General features: G+C 49.9%; 2 protein-coding genes across 2 annotated transcripts; one reads left to right on the forward strand and one right to left on the reverse strand.

The window, feature by feature from the left end:
• Nucleotides 1–1086: 1086 nt before the first annotated feature.
• On the reverse strand, nucleotides 1087–2274 carry LOC120681113. The gene is made up of 3 exons (XM_039962649.1): nucleotides 2128–2274; nucleotides 1751–2083; nucleotides 1087–1506 (listed from the first exon to the last, which is right to left on the reverse strand). The coding sequence occupies exons 1-2, from the start codon at nucleotides 2272–2274 to the stop codon at nucleotides 1757–1759; spliced, it is 474 nt and encodes a 157-aa protein (XP_039818583.1). The 3' UTR covers nucleotides 1087–1506; nucleotides 1751–1756.
• Nucleotides 2275–7113: 4839 nt separating this feature from the next.
• LOC120682911 (monooxygenase 2-like) lies at nucleotides 7114–9345 on the forward strand. The gene is made up of 5 exons (XM_039964929.1): nucleotides 7114–7586; nucleotides 7676–7741; nucleotides 7856–8042; nucleotides 8113–8341; nucleotides 8421–9345. The coding sequence occupies exons 1-5, from the start codon at nucleotides 7303–7305 to the stop codon at nucleotides 8963–8965; spliced, it is 1311 nt and encodes a 436-aa protein (XP_039820863.1). The 5' UTR covers nucleotides 7114–7302; the 3' UTR covers nucleotides 8966–9345.
• Nucleotides 9346–16926: the final 7581 nt, after the last annotated feature.

Below are 16926 nucleotides of genomic sequence, written 5' to 3' on the forward strand. Positions count from 1 at the left end.
AATCAAATTTAGGGACTGGGATGATACGATTGGACAAGTTTGAGGATCTAAACAGATGGTTTATAAATTTAAGGATCGGAATGACACAGCCAACTAAGTTTGAGGACCTAAACGATCGATTTATGAGTTTAGAGACCGGAATGACACAGTCGAACAAGTTTAGGGACCGGTAGCGCACTTTACTTTTTTTTTTTGGCATAACCATGATGACAACCTTGAGAACCGACCGTTGGTAGTTGCAGAGCAAGTAAGGGTGTGTTTATTTCATTTTGTAAAAATGTGTAAAGATGTAAACAGGGCATTTAAAGTATTAAATGAAGTCTATTTGTAAAACTTTTTGCATAGATGGGTTGTAAATCGCGAGACGAATCTAATGATGCTAATTAATCCATATTTAATCAATAATTAGCGGATGGTTACTGTAGCATCACTGTTGCAAATCATAGATTAAGTAGGCTCATTAGATTCATCTCGCGATTTACAGTCCATCCATACAAAAAATTTATAAATAGACTTCATTTAGTGCTTCAAATTAGTAAGATTCTGTTTCACTTTAATGCGTTTACGGCTTTTTTGCGTTTACATGTAAAAAACTAAACAGAACCTAAACTTTGCTGCAAGTTATAGCGTGAAGACAATAGACTCACGTCACTCTGTACTTCAGGGGGCTGCATGCAGATGCATCGTGTACGGCATGGATGACGACAATATTTATCTTGTTATTTTTGAGTGATTCGGGTGCAACTAATATTTTTAGGTGACAGAGATAAATAAAGTTTTTAAGGTAATTGAGTTGGAGTTCCTTTTTTTTCTCTCTTTTCTGAGGTATTCTAATTTACAGCCGCATGTCTGAATTAATATGCTAAATCGATGATTGAGTAGGAAGTGAATGAAGAGAAGCTCCTTGCAAAGTTCGTTTGGCAGAGCTCCTCTGAAAATCACCATGGAAGTTAATCTGGCAGTCCCGCTAAACAGGCCTCACCGTGTTCTGCTCAGTCGAAGACGTTTCTTCAAATATTGACCAGGATTCAAATTTGAGGTACCTAATTTTCTCCACTTCCATATGAATATGAATGCAAGACCGGCAAGACAATGGTGCATTTTTTTTCTGCAGTTTATTTTATGGGATTCATGACATTATACACGTGGAAGTTATCCATGCTAGCAGTCGAATATTATTAGAGGATCAGTTCATGTTTTTTGAACAGTTACGGATCAGTTCATGTTGCTGCTGCAGCCGGTGAAGATGAAATACAGTAGAATCAGGAGAGTCAGAGAACTGGTGCGGCTCCGTTTCGCATTAAGGTAGAGGGAGTGCTCATCGACGCATGCCATGAATTCGGAAATGAGCAATTACGGATGAGAATTGCTAGATGGCATTCCAGGAATCTTGGAGCAGGTTACAGAGAGAAAGCACTAGTGATTACTGGACCAGTCTACCACCACAGAGCCCTGAAAGACAGCATCATGAGAAGACGAACGGCGAGCTGCACCGCCCACGTCGTCCTGCAATGGAGGAAAAGAAGAAGTCAGAGCAAGGCGCAGCAGGAAAGGGAAAGGCTCGGTAGATGCAAAGCAATGGGAAAGCAAAGCTTGCAAAGATGTGAGAAAAGATGGAGGAAAGGTAGAAACTAAAGTAACCGGAAGCCGTAAATGTTTCACAAATTACTGTCCTGCTAGAGAACAGAGTATAGTTAAGAAGGATGGATGCGATGCAACAAAAGCAGGGAAATGGCGAGCAGTCAGCTACCCGGCGTTACTGCCCAGGGGTGGGCATGGGCAGGACGGTGGCGGAGTCGGTGACGCCGGTGGGGAGCGGCACGGCGGGGCTGCTGCTGATGAAGTCGGCGCTGGCTGCCGCCCCGGCCGGCGCCCGCGCGGCCGCGCTGCGGCCGCCCGACGAGGACGCGCCCCGCGGGCTCCGCGGCTCGGACGGCAGCCTCGGCGTGCCGTCCTCGTCGCCGCCGTCCGAGCCGGGCACCGGCGCGGGCGCGGGGCCCAGCGGCGCCGGGAGCGGCGAGAGGTCCGGGACGACCACGGTCATGGGCACCTTCTCCTCGCGCTCGCGGCCGCCGCGGGGCTGCTGCTGGAAAGGAAGCTCGCTGAACCAAAGAATGCCGTGATGGCAGTGCGGTGGATGGAACTCACCGCGCCGAGGAAGAACGCCCACGACGGCTGCGGCCGCGCGAGGAGGGAGCAGAGCGCCACCAGCGCGACAAGGAGCGCGCGCTGGCGTTGGGGCCGCGCCTCGCCCGGCCGCGAGCCCCCTGCCATTGCCCCGCCTGCGCCTGCTCGTGCCGCGCGACGCCTCCCGAGTCCCGGCTGTGCCGCGAGCAATGCTGGCAGGGCGAGCTTCTGGCGCTACACTATTTGGTGGTGGACCGGTCACTGGTGGTCTGGTGTTCGTTCGAGACCGTTGGTCGAGTCCGTGAGCGGTGCAGTGCCTGCCCGCTGCCCGGTCGCTGCAGGCGGGTGCACCAGCGCAGCGTGGAAAGCGAAGTGGTCAGTGCTGTGCTGCTAATGGAGTGCTGGTGGCGGGTGCCCAGGAAAGGCTGCGGCAAAGCGGGCGCCTTTCGCCACTTTTCTCGGGCCGGGCGCCGGCGGCGAGGAATCGCCGTTCGCTCACCAAAGCCGGATGGGTTGCTGCTAGAGTAGCCTGGTACCATCCACTCCTAGCAGCGCTCCATTAGCAGCTGATTAGCCGCACTAATCCGCTAATCTGCGTGTGAATCGGGAGTCGCAGTTCCACTATTCTTTGCGGCCTTTCGCGAGCATGGTGGCGGAGAGGTGTGCTCGAGCGGCGGCGTGTGGGCGTGCCGGCCCGGATGGCGTTGTCGGGCGCGGAGGCCGGAGCGAGACTTCGCGGGACTCGGGGTGCCTTTTCGGGCCCGATGATTGTGGCATCGATGGGCGGCGCCGGCGCGGCCACCGGGGCACGTGCGCTCGCGGCATGGGCGCCGTGGCGAGTCAAACCATGGGGAGCGGCAGCAACCTTGCGCCGCGAGAAATGGCGGTGCGGTCACACAATCCCTTTTCGTGAACCCGCATCGCCCGTCTTCGTTTTAGCTAGCAGGTTGGTTACAGTTACAGGGAGATAGAGGAGGGATCGTTCGATTCTAGCAGCTTGCAAATTGTGTTACCATTAGTCCATTGTTGGCAACCACTCAATCCACCACCACGAACGTGACAAGCCAGACACCCATAACTTGACCTAATACAGTATGAGAAGAGTCAGAGTTCAGGATAAGACAATGAAGAAAAGTATCAGAGATCCATCAAAAGTCAAAACAACTGATAATTTGAAATGGAGGAAGTAGAAGATAACATGGAGGAAGAGATCTAGTAGAGATGAATTCATATTACATTTGTTTGCTTGCTCCACTAACTCATAGCCAGTTTTAATGCACAGTTTCATGGCACATTTATCTAGATTGAAAACTAGGTAATTGTGATAAATGAGTTTTATAGTGATGAAACTCTCCTTACATCCTATGAACCTCTATTCTTCTCCTTTCTTGCCATGTCAATAAAATTGCTAATATTTAATTTTATAAAATCCACCACAAAACAATGAAACCTATTGAGACCGGTCAAGGAGGAGGATTTTAGTCCGGCTTTGTTAGAAGCGGAAGACCGAGCCTTTACACGAAGCCAGGATCCATTATGCATCATCTCTCCAAGTCTGTCTCACGACCAGGGTTCCATTTACCGACCGGACCGGCCAAACCGCCGGGGTCCGGTACTGGTATACCGGTCCGATTTGGCCGGAAACCGGTCGGTACCGGTCGAATTCAAATTTGAATTCAAAAAACTCAGTTCAACCGGTTCGTATCGGTATACCGGCCGGTTTGACCAGTTTGAATTCAAATCCAAATTTAAAATCGCATGTGTAACTGGTTTGGAACGGTATACCGGCCGGTTTGACTGGTTTACCAAGTGGCCTTAATGGGCCGTCTCATTTTTTTTCCTATTTTTTTTTGGTTTAACTTTAAATGCCCGAAAAGTATGTTAAGCGAACGAATTTTTGAGAAAATTTGACACCATTAGATTCGTCGCACCTTGAAGTATTTTAGGAATTTTTTAGAAATTTTTCATTTTTTTTTAAATTCAAATTTGAATTTTGAATTTGGGCCGGTTTGGTACCGGCCCAAACCGGAACCGGACCGGTTCCCACCGGTTTTGTAAACCCTACTCACGACACGCTCTCTCATATCGAACTCTACATGCCGCCACACAGCTAGCCGTAGCCGGAGTCGGCTCGCAGTCCGCGGAGCCACAGCTTGCCTGCCTGCCCGCTCGCACTCGCACGCCCATGGCCGACGTGGAGCTCACCCCTTGATTTCAAGGCGATGGGGGTGGTGCGAAGGAAGAAGACTAGGGCAAACTAACCGCATGCCGTAGAAGATGAACTCATTCACCCAAGATAAGCCGCAAAGCCAGGCCTGTTTAACTCATGCGGAAAACTAAAAGAGGTCAAATGCACACCCACATCTAGACTTGAGCTGGCCTAGCCAGGCCCATTTTAGGAGCCAAACAGTATTTGAATGGATTAAACTAGGAGGACTAAAGTTTAGACCGATGTTTACTAAAGAATTGTATTCTGAATATTTTCATCGATATCCTCTGCTCTCCTTTTATACGGTTTGGCTCCATCACTTGCTCGGCCCAGCAACTCTCGCTGCCACGGCCCATGACCCACACAGTAAGTAGCCCAATCAAAAGTCCCTGGTGCCTGCCTTTTTTTCATTTTTATATTTAAAAAAAACAAAATTTCAAAAATATAGGTCGAATAGAGAAATTTTCAAAAATGGGTGCCTGTCGCCCCCCTAACGGGTGACAGGGTGCCTGTAGTGGGCGACATGACCTAAATGTAAAAAAATTTACATTTAGGTCCTGGCGCCCAGGGCGCATTAAACAGTGAACTTGTAAAATCGATATAAAATCTGAAAAATACAAACTCAACTGTTCTAGATTCTATGAAATAATATCTACAACTTTTGTTACATAAAGTTTTTCATTTGATCAATGTATCTAAATCAAGAAAAATAGTTTTTGTGCCTAGAAAAATCTGAAATAATTCATTTAGTCTAGTTGTGCTTATCTAAAATTTACCAAACTTTTTTGGGTTTTTTGTCTACAGAACACCACCAAAACGTGGTTTTGTGGGCAGCACATCCCACTCTTCAAATTAGCTTGGAACACACCGTGAAAACATAAATTTGTATGCAGCACATCCTTCCTATTAAAAATTATATTTTCTAACGGGATAGAAGAGAGCGGAAGAGAGCGAACTGTGAAAGGACTAAAGTGCCACGGCGCGGGCTTGACCAGGCCGCCACTCCTACGCCGCCGCCGCCTACTCCCCCGACGCCGCGTACTCCTCCTCCTCCGCCGCCGCGTCCTGCTCCCTCGTCGAGCTCGACCAGGCCGCCATGTGCTCCGGCCACGCGGGCCGGCGTGGCGCGGCTCCCTCCGCCGGCGCGCGCGAGGCCACGGTGGGGCTCCCTCCGTCGGCATCCGCGAGGCCGCGGCGGGGCTCCCGCAGTGCAACCCGGCGGAGGAGGCCTCCCGCGGCGGTGGAGCCCTCTCTGGCCGGATCCGCGCGGGACCTTGGCGCGTTCGCGAGGCATCGGGCGCGCCGGCCTCGAGCTCTCCGGCCTCGGGCTCGCCGGCCTCGAGCGCGCGGACGAGCTCCCTCCCGGCGGCGGACGAGCTTGACGAGGGCGGCCGACCGGCGGTGGAGGAGCCGCGGTGGACGAGCTTGACGAGGGCGGCAGACGAGCTTGACGGCCTCCTCCGATTTGGGTGCTTGGCCGGCCTCCTCCTTCCTCGCGGCCGTCATGCTTGGCTCCGGCGCGGCTCCCCTCCATCCTCCTCGCTCGCGGCCCCCCTCTCTCCCTCTCTCCTCCGGCCTCGCCCGGCGGCGCAGCGGACGGAGCGGCGGCCGGACCACGGCGCACAGCAGGGCAGCACCGGAGCGGAGCGGAGCAGGCGCGCGCGAGGGAGACGACAGGCCGCACCAAGGGCACTTTAGTCCTTTCACAGTTCGCTCTCTCCTATCCAGTTAGAAAATATAATTTTTAATAGGAAGGATGTGCTGCATACAAAATTGTGTTTTCACGGTGTGTTCCAAACTAATTTGAAGAGTGGGATGTGCTGCCCACAAAATCACATTTTGGTGGTGTTCTGTAGACAATAAACCCAACTTTTTTTATAGCTCTTAGGAAATAAAATAATGGTACTGTAAAATTTATGGCTTCTAATACTCAGAATAGCAGCATGGATAAATAACCCATTTAAACTAGACATATTGTAAGATCTAATTTAAAAACTTTTTTTAGAAATATTTTCTGGGCCTACCAATTTTGTACAAGACTACTCTCACCATATGCAACACTCTGTCCAAAGATGACATGCATCCAAAGGATGGATCTTGAAATTTAAATAAAAGTGCATTAAAATAGTATTTAAAATAGAGCAAGATACATTGATCAAATGAAAAACTTTATGTAACAAAAGTTGTAGATCTTGTTTCATAGAATCCATAACAGTTGAGTTTGTATTTTTTTGATTTTTCTACGATTTTATATCAATTTTATAAGTTTACTGTTTAATGCGCCCCAGGCGCCAGGACCTAAATGTAATTTTTTTATATTTAGGTCCTGTCGTCCACTTGATGGACGACATGCACCCATTTTTGAAAATTTTCCTATTCGATATATATTTTTTAAATTTTGATTTTTTAAAATATAAAAATGAAAAAAAGCGCCTGGTGCCTGGTGCCTGCCCAATGTCTGTTGTGTTCGTCACATAGTAATATTCCTGGGCCGAGCCCAACAATAGCCTAGGCTGGCGGAACCGAAGTCGTGGGTGGGCTAGCTCCACAGAACCTTTGCATATCACATGGCCCAAGCACAGATTCAGGCATTCAGCCCAATTTGCTCACACGCACGCACGTCATGGTTTCTGCGTCTATTTCTGGCGTTTGTCCTTTGAAGCAGGAAAAATCCAGTAGACGACATCCAGGAGAAAAAAAAAACAGAAACAGCCAAGAACGGAACCACGAGCTCATGGACGCACTCGCAGCAAACAATCCCTCTTTTGTCACTAGTTTACGCCAAGCGGTCACTGGCGATCAGTCCTTTCCAGTCCCTCTTGTCACTTGTTGTTCACCCTCCACTTGCCGCCGTGCGCCACGATCTGGCACGCGCATCGGTGCGCCTGCCATCCGCCGTGGTGATCCATAATTGCCCGCCTGCCTGATCCTCTCCACGAGCTAGCGAGCCAGCCGGACAACAATAGATGGCCGGCGGTGGCTACGATGCGGCGGCGGCGGCGGCGGCCGCGAAGAAGGACGTGGAGGCGGAGGCCGTGATCGTGGGCGGCGGCATCGCGGGGCTTGCCACGGCGCTGGCGCTCCGTCGGGCGGGCGTGGCGCGCGGCCCCGGCGGCGTGCTGGTGCTGGAGCGCCACGCGGGGCTGCGCGCCACGGGCGCCGCGCTCACCATCTTCCCCAACGGCTGGTTCGCGCTCCGCGCGCTCGGCGTCGCGCACAAGCTCACCTCCCGCTACGACGCCTACGAAACGTGCGCGCGTGCCCAGCTGAACAAGCTCTAGCTCGATTCGCCATGTTCTCGCTCGGCTCATGCGCTGGATTCGTCTTCGCTGCGCGCAGGTCCGAGGTGACCAACCTTGAGAGCGGAGCCACGCAGGTGTTCCGCTTTGCCGGGACCAAGAACAAGTGAGTTTATCCAGCTGAAGAAATTTCGTAGGATTTTGTGTGATTTGGTCTTGAAACAGTAACCCTGACTGATCCGCCTGATTGTTTGCCTGAACTGGAAAAAAAATTAAAAAGGGGTGAGGAAGTCAGAGTGAGGGCGGTGGGCAGGAAGGCGCTGCTGGAGGCGCTCGCGGAGGAGCTGCCGCCGGGCACCGTCCGCTTCTCGTCCAAGCTCGTCTCCATCGGCACCGAACGCGCAGCCGGCGACTCGTCGGAGACCGCCGTCCTGCGGTTGGACGACGGCACGGTGATCCGAGCCAAGGTACGCCGAGTCGCCGACACATTATTCTAGCGGTTGCAGTATTTGCATGGAGCATGGTTGGTGCTGTCAGGTTCTGATCGGGTGCGACGGCGTGCACTCGGTGGTGGCGCGGTGGCTGGGCCTCCCGGAGCCGGCGAGCTCGGGCCGGTCCTGCGTCCGTGGGCTCTCCATCTTCCCCGACGGCCACAGCATCAAGCGGGAGCTCCGGCAGTTCCTCTCGCAGGGCCTCAGGGCGGGCATGGTGCCCATCAGCGACACCGACGTCTACTGGTTCCTCGTCAACGACACCGTCCCCGCAGGCAAGCCAAGTCCTCCTCTTCCAGCCAGATGCATCCTGTGCTCCGGAGCTCAACACCGCCGCCGCATCTGTATCTGCAGAGAAAGAAGCCACCGGGGACCCGGCGAAGACCCTGCGCGAGGTCACCGAGAACCTGGCCGGCCACATGCCCGCGGAGTACCTGGACGTGGTGCGCCGCTCCGACCACGGCAACCTCTCGTGGGCGCCGCTCCTGTACCGGAACCCGGCGTCCCTCCTCACCTGCGCGGCGGCGCGCGGGGCCGTGACGGTGGCCGGCGACGCGTTCCACCCGATGACGCCCGACATGGCGCAGGGCGGGTGCTCCGCGCTGGAGGACGCGGTCGTGCTCGCCCGCGAGCTGGCGCGCGCGGGCACGCCGGCCGAGGGCGTGGCGGCGTACGCGGCGCAGCGGCGGTGGCGAGCCGCCTGGCTCGTCGCCGGGGCCTTCCTGTCGGGGTGGGTCCAGCAGGGCGGGACCAACGTCCGCGGTGTGCGCGGGTGGCTGGTGAAGATGTTCCGGGACTGGGTGTTCTACCCGTTCGTGTTCCCCAGGCTCGCCGACGCTATGTGGTTCGACTGCGGCGACCTAGCACCATGCACGGACGGCAAGAGCCACACCGAGTGAAGTGAGGACCGTGGCTGCTGCATCGCCTTCGCCTGCAAGGGTAATGTGAACTGCAAGATTTTATTACAATAATAATGTTTCAGGTTGGAATGTGATATCATCCATCAGGGCTTCTTTGGTAATCTCCTCCACAAGGGGATTAGGAGAGTTTATTGCAGGAGACCTTTGGTTAATCTCTTCCACAATGGAGTAGAAGAGTTTGCAGGCGATTGAGGGGGATTTTGACTTGTTGCAACCAAGCTTTCTGTTGGAGGTTCCTTGTTCAATTTGCCTGTGAGATAAGCGCGCAAAGACATGCTCCTCCTCTTGTGCAAGGTTTCCAATGCAACTACCAAAGTTCCACAACGTAAAATAAAAGAAAAATGTTGTGTTTAGCTCCAGCCAGTAGTGCTTTTCTTTCACATCAAATCAGCACCAGCCACCAGCTAGCCAGCAATATTTTTCACTTACAACAAATCAACATCACCTATCAGCTACAGCCAGCCGAATAGAGTTTTAACAACGACCTCCCTTGACTAACTCGCGGGGTGAAATGTTATACCTGCACCCCCTGCACTCACGGGTGCTTTAACAATACAAGAAGCACTGTAATCTTTTTTTTTTTTGGGAAAACAAGCTCTGTAATCTGGATTGGCAATATTTTAGCATATATAAATTTTCAACTAAGTAACAAATTGAAATTCCAACTTTTCTTTCCCGATTCCTGGCGGGTTCATTTTTTTAAGAAAAAACTTGAAGATTTCTCATTCACAGCAGTAAATATAAACAAGTAAATATCTTACATTTTTTAATATAGGTAAATGAAAAATGTTTACACATACGGGAGTATACTCGTCCTACTCCATATGAGCATATTTGAGAGACCAGCTCGGTAGAAGTTTGACAAAGTCACTGTATATTCATTATTGCTGTCGACGAGCATTCTTTACTACTAAAAGCATAGCTAGTGAAAAGCACCAATGCTAAATCGAAAATTCAAACCACGTGGATGGTTTACCACAACTCCACAAGGATTTTCACTCCGGGTTCATCCTTACCTAGTTACCCCCCAATGGAGTCTAAACGCCTTGATTTTCCGATTCCGCGGCCTCCGAAAACAAAGATGCGACGAGCCGACGATCGGCATCCAGGTAGCTTTCCAAATAGCCTCGAAACTAAACTATACCTACGCCAATTCATTCTTATAAGAAAAATTAATATTATCCAGTCCACTCAAAATCACCACCACCACACACCAACCAACCACAAACATTTCATCTTATAATGTAGTAGACTATTAGTCAAACTATAATTACAACCCAATAAGAATCTGTTCCCAAAAAAATTTATAGTGTAGGTCTTGCCATGCTATTTTGCACAGAGTAGCTGCCAGTCATATTGAGTCACCTCAAAAAATTTCAATCAATTTCGATAAAATTTCAATCAATTTCGATAAAATTTTATAGTATGAACACTCTATTTTATTTCTAGGGTCCAACTCTTTACATGGGGTTCACGTGTAATTCTAGACACACTACTTTACACAGAATAACTGTTAGTCATACTTAGTCATCTCCAACAAATTTCAATCAATTTTGATATATAAATTTCAGCCAAATTCGACAAATTTTATAGTGTGAACGCAAAATTTTATTTCCATGGTCCGGCTCTTGATACGGGGCCACATATAGAAAAGATTGGAGATGCTGCGATCCAACCACAGAAAAGTGCCACACTTCAAGAAATGTGGTGTTTGATGAAATTTTTGCTTGGTGGTCACCTGAAAAAGTTGAGTTACTTAATTCTAAAGGATAAGAGGAGGTTCCAGAAGAAATCTTAGAAGACGAGGAGGAGGCATAGACTCTAAGTGAAGATAAAGAGGGTTCAGCAGTGAAAACCATGAGCCCATGGAAGACCGGCGTACATCATATGACACCGGAGGAATGTATGCAAATGTTGTCTTTGTCGGTGAACCTATACTTATTGAGACATCTTCATATGAAGAAGCATAAAAAATTCCTCAGTGGCATAAGGCGATGGAGGAAGAAATTAACGCACTAAATGATAATCAAACATGGGATTTTGTGCCAAAGCCAGATGAAGTAAAACCTATATCTTGCAAATGGGTCTACAAAGTAAAGACTTGTCCAGATGGCTCAGTTGAAAGGTATAAGGCTTGACTTGTGGCTCGATGTTTCTCTTAATAGTATGGGTTGGATTATGAGGAAACATTTAGCCCAGTGGTAAAAAATCACAACTGTTCGAGTCTTGCTCGCATTGGCTGCTTGCAAGTCTTGGAAGTTGTGGCAGATGGATGTCAAGAATGCATTCCTACATGGCAAACTTGATAAAGATATCTATATGGGGCAACTAAGGGCTTTGAGAGCAAGATTCACCCCGAGTATGTTTGCAAATTAAAGAAGGCACTATATGGATTAAAGCAACCTCCACGAGCATGGTACAGGAAGATCGGTGAGTTTCTCGTATAAAGTGGTGTCAAAGTCGCTTCATCAGATTCTAGCTTATTTGTCAGGGAGAAGGAAAGTAGACTAGTGATAGTTCTAGTCTACGTTGATGACTTGATAATAACTAGAGATTTCTATGAGGAAATACAAAGGACAAGAGAAAATCTCTCGGTACAATTTCAAATGAAGGAGTTTGGAGAGTTGAAACATTTCCTTGGACTTGAGGTGGAGCGTACAAAGAAAGGACTATTTCTGCGCCAATAGAAATATACCAAGGACGTTCTACAATGGTACGAAATGCTTGACTGCAAACCTTTTTCTACTCCTATGGATCCCAATGTGAGGCTACAAGAAGATAAAGGGAAGGATCTGGAGGATGTGACTATGTATCGACAACTGGTCGGGAGTTTCATCTATCTTACATTAACTCGGCCCGATATTTCATATGTGGTTGGAGTGGTTAATCGATACATGAGCAATCCGAAGAAACCTCATCTTGATGCAGTCAGGCGTATCCTCAAGTATGTTAAAAGCACAATCAATTTTGGTATTCTATACAAGAAGACAAATGATTACCAGGTGATTGGATACTGTGATGCCGACTATGCTGGAGATTGTGGCATACGACGATCAACAACGGGATACTTCTTTAGTCTTGGATCTGGAGCTATATCATGGTGCAGTAAGAGACAATCAACTGTGACATTATCTAGTACTGAAGCAGAGTATCGATCAGCAGCAATGGCAGCACAAGAAAGCACCTGGCTCAAGCAGTTGATGGAGGATCTTCACCAGCCAATAGAATACCAAGTAAGTATTTTCTATGACAATATATCTTCTATTTGTTTGGCAGAAAATCATATCTTTCATGCAAGGATCAAGCACATAGAAGTTCACTATCACTACATAAGAGAAAAGGTCCTTGAGGGTGAGATCATAATGGTGCCTACCAAGATAGAGGAGCAGACTGCCGACATACTCACAAAAAGTCTCAACAAAGCAAAGTTCGAGAAGTTTCGAGAGGCACTCGGCATGGTCTGCAGGACAACATTGAAAAGAAGTTTTCCTTGAGAGGGAGTGTTGAAAGAAGGCAAGGCAACCTTCTAGAATGTTCTACACTATGCAGGAGTAAGATATTTACCATGAAGTAGTCTAGATTTGATAATAAAATAAATTAGATAATGTTGTAATATCTAGAAATTTTCTAGAATCGGGGACACTTGTCACAATCTCATGGTTCCCTCTTGCCCTATAAATAGAGCCCCCCTCTCTTGCCATGCCATTCATTGCATGAGCATGGTAGATGAGTGGTGCTAGAAAGTAGTGAGAATGGTGAGTGCTAGGTTAGACACAAATAAAGGGTGTATTGTGTACTCTTGTGTAATACTATTGTATTGTAATAAAGCAAGTATTTTATAAGTGTTAGTCTTCCAGTTTTTAAGTACTCAGTGTATAAGTTGTGATCTATCGTATGTTTGCTCTGCCACCCGGGATAACAAAGGGTTAGGTAAACAACCGTTAATTAAACTAGCTAGCATTTTATAGCCACAAACTGCAGCCGTTGGCGGTCAACACAACAAATGACCGGCAGACATATCCTCTAGATGGAACGACAACTCAGAGCGTGTGATTATAGGATGATCATGCATCGTGGCTATACACGAACAGCAACTCCACCTCGATTTCCCTGATCATCCCCAGGCGGTCCTGCTGGCGCATCAAGGAGTGGAGGAGGAGTGAGAATATAGCATAGAGCATAGTGGCAATCTGGGGGCGGGTGTACATTGCTTGTGTGCTGACGACAGAGTTCTCTAAGGCGTGCTCCGACGCATTCCTGTTGAACCGGTGCCTGGACACGCTTCCATCCCTTTCACATGTAAGTTGGGTAGTTCGTTTTGCAGTAAACCGGCTCGAGATAGCTGCATATCCAGTAGTGCGAATCATCAGCAATAAATTATAGTATTAGCGAGCAAAGCAATCAGGCAATAATTAATCAATCTGGTTGTGCATGTGCATGAACAGAATCTAGGATGAATGAATAATAAGTTTATCAGAGCTAGCTAGGAACGAAACACTGCTAGTTTACCTATTTGCTGTCACCTGCGTGTGCTGAACATGGGGGAACACTAGCCGATCCAACATCCAGTGATGGTTTGTCTTGTCTAGCTTCTCAATGGTGTCATACAAGTGCTGATACATGCATAGGCCCAGGTCGAGGCGATTCTAAGGGGCACAAGCGAGGAGTGGTTGAGGATGACGTAGTGGCGCTTGTACCCCTCATTGCGCATCATGGGCAACAGCCTGTCCCTGACCTCCTCGGGCATTGGGTTGTCTGAGCTGATGACATCGTCCTCAATTATGTTGGCTATAATAGTTCAGGTTTGAGTTGACCTTTTCCCTTCTTCTCAGCTTACGTCACCGGGACAAGGTCTTGAATTATCTTTGCCAAGACAAAACGAGCCTTGGCCAGGTCGTACTCGATCTGCATAAGGATGCACCGCATGCATACATGACACACATAAGTAATTAACCCGGCCCAGCCATTGATATTTGAAGCACCGAAAGAAGAGCGAGCGAGCCGGGTCGGCCGACCGGATACATATATAATGAGATGTCAGATAAAAGCCTGCGCAGGGTTCTTTAGCATGTGACATCTTGGGGAGGTGGAAAAGGCGCTCCTGCTTGCGCCGGCGGTGCTGTCACTCCCGAGGGAACAAAGGAGGCCACCACGTTGCCACGCCTGGTGCTCCAGTACTCCTTCACGGACTTCAACTCCTGAGGATCAGCAACCCCGCCTCTGATGATCGGCTCATGCTGCAGGTGGCGACGCACCTTCAGGTTCAACAGCAGAGCAGCAGGCAGAGCAGCAGGCAGCGCCGGGTTCTTCGCGCTGGTGGTCTTGGGGGTGGCAGCGCCGGGTTGGCCGACTACGGCGGTATCTCGATCTTCTCCTTCCGGTTCCAATGCAATCAACGCCTGAAAAACAAACAACAAAAACAAGAAAACATCCGCACGATTATTTAGCCGATCGTAAAACACAAAACGAGAAAAAAGAAAGAAGCCAAGAATAACAAGAAGATGATGTCACCGAGATGATGCAATGCAAGCACCGTCATCGCGGCCGTCGGAGTGCGTGCGTTGTCGCCAAAGCCAGTCATCGCCGCCGCATGCGCGCGCATGCCGCAGCCGCTGCCGTCGAAGAGAGCCTTGCCGCGCAAATGTACACATGTGTTGCCGCTGCCACTCCAACCTCTTCTCCATCAGAAAGGCCGCCGCGCGCCGGCCGATCGAATCGAGAACGTACCTACACAAAACGAAAACACGAAACCCTAGCTAGGTCTCTCCTTCGCCGGCAAATCAACTCGGCGAGAGGGCAAACTAGGGTTACTACTCGTGGGATATGCATATTACTGTTGCATTGTTTCGTTATTACCGACTTTGAGTTTGAGTTGGATTCGATTTCAGCTGGCCGGGCTGCTTGGTCGTCGTCACGTATAGCACGCAGGGGCTCGCGCGGTCGAATCCCGAGCCAATTAACTGTCCCCGTTGATGATAGGCCGCGTCGTTCGTTCTATATATAGTATGTATAAGTATCGTATTGTTCATGTGAACGTAAACGGTCTGCAGGTATACGTACGGACGGACGGTTGGCCACCCGGGCCACGGCGCATGGCATGCATGCATCTTCGACTCATGCCAACGGCATGGACACATGTGTAAAGCACGTGCTCCATCAGGAGGGACGTTGGGGGCGCCGCGCGCTTATGCTAGCTGGAGGCGGATCGCCGGCCGGGTGGCCAGCCGCCGGCGACCGGCTGCTGCGCTGCAATTTTGCTTGGCTTGGCGGCAAAGTCGACAGGCTCGATCGTTTGCCACGACTCTGGCTTTTTCAAAATATATAGTTTTAGCTCTGGTTTTTCTGCAAAAGTAGGTTTTTTTTTCATGAGGTCGTTTGGCACGACTCTGGCTCTTCTAAAAATAGCCGGCCGTGCGCGCCACCCACAGTCGTGCCCGTCTCATGTGAGAGCGCCGCCCCTAGCCGTGCCCCGGCTGCGCTTGCCTCGTCTGGGCCCACACTAGCCATGACCTCCTCGGTCACTCCTGTCGTCCCGCTGTCATCGGTGTCTGCCTGGTCGCGCCACAATGGAAAGTGAGTTGTTGGGGTGAGGAGGAGCTGAAATAAGCCACAATTTTTTGCTACTCGTGGGCGTTGGAACGTAGAGACCGCATTTTGCGGGGTTTCTATTGGCTTTCCGTCTGGAGCGTTTTGCAGTAGACTGTTTGGCACGACTTCGTCACAAAGCTACCCAAGAAGCCGTGCCAAAGAGGCACTAAGTCTGAACCAAACTAACTTAGTGGCTCAATAAACTCCAAAACAAACCATGGGAATAGCCGATCGACAAGATGTCATGGCATTATTATTGTCACTGTCAAATTAAGTCGCTGGTGGAGTTCGTTCGTTCAAAACTGCTGGCCATTCTTCGTGAAGATTTCTATGGTGGTCTCTTCAAAACACGATGACAAGCTCTTTTTATGGTGTCCCGATCCTCCTCCTTGTGAAGCAAAGTGTTAGGATTCATCATGGACCGAGTTGCCTACTTCCCTAATGGGACGGCCCAAACAACTGGACAGCAACATCACAAAAAGGACAGGTGCATCAGAGGAGGGAGATTCAGAACGAGATTACCATTTTCCCTCTATTTCTCTTCCTCTCTCTCTCTCTCTCTCTCTCTCTCTCTCTCTCTCTCTCTCTCTCTCTCTCATCTGGAGCTAAGTTCTAGTATCTTCTAGAATCTTCTATTATCTCCGTTCTACCTTCGATTTCTCGTTGCTTGCTGCCTTTCCCGAACTCTGTTCTTCTCATATTGTATTGGATTAAGTTCTCAGTGCTTGGCTGTGCATGTTCACGATGGTGGACTGAGGGGTTGCTAACAATTGGTATTCAGAGCGGTTCAAATCCTTGGATTTTTTTATCTGTAGATGGCGTCGAAGGAGAATGTGGGCAGGAGTGATTTGGGACCGGTTCGCTTCAGCAATGGTGACTGCAACAGTTGTGCCTGCCACCTGTTCGATGAAATGTCCGCAAGCTCACTTGCTCTAGTTTGGTGCACCTTCGGTGCCTTCTTCGTCTCTGCTGCTTGGCGGAGTCTTCTCCCCAACAGTTTGGCGCCCACTACGTGTTTGGCTCGAAAATAAAGCCCATGAGTACCACACATGCGCGCTCTGACTCTTCGGCTTCGCGCAGCTCGTCTTTGTCTTCGCGCGGCTCGGCTTCGCGTGGCTTTGTCTTCGCGCGGCTCGTCTTCGTTTTCGCGCGGCTCAGTTTCGCGTGGCTTTGTCTTCGCGCGGCTCGTCTTCGGCTTCGTGCGGCTTCGGCTTCGCGAGTCTTCGGCTCGCGGCTCGTCTTCGGCTTCGCGAGTCTTCGGCTTTGCACGGCTCGCTTCGCGGGGTTTCGTCTTCGTGCGGCCCCCGCGGCTCTAGCTTCGCGCGGCTCCCGCGGCTTCTTCTTCGCGCGGC

Source organism: Panicum virgatum, chromosome 7N (genome assembly GCF_016808335.1).
Source record: "Panicum virgatum strain AP13 chromosome 7N, P.virgatum_v5, whole genome shotgun sequence".
Lineage (NCBI taxonomy): Eukaryota > Viridiplantae > Streptophyta > Magnoliopsida > Poales > Poaceae > Panicum > Panicum virgatum.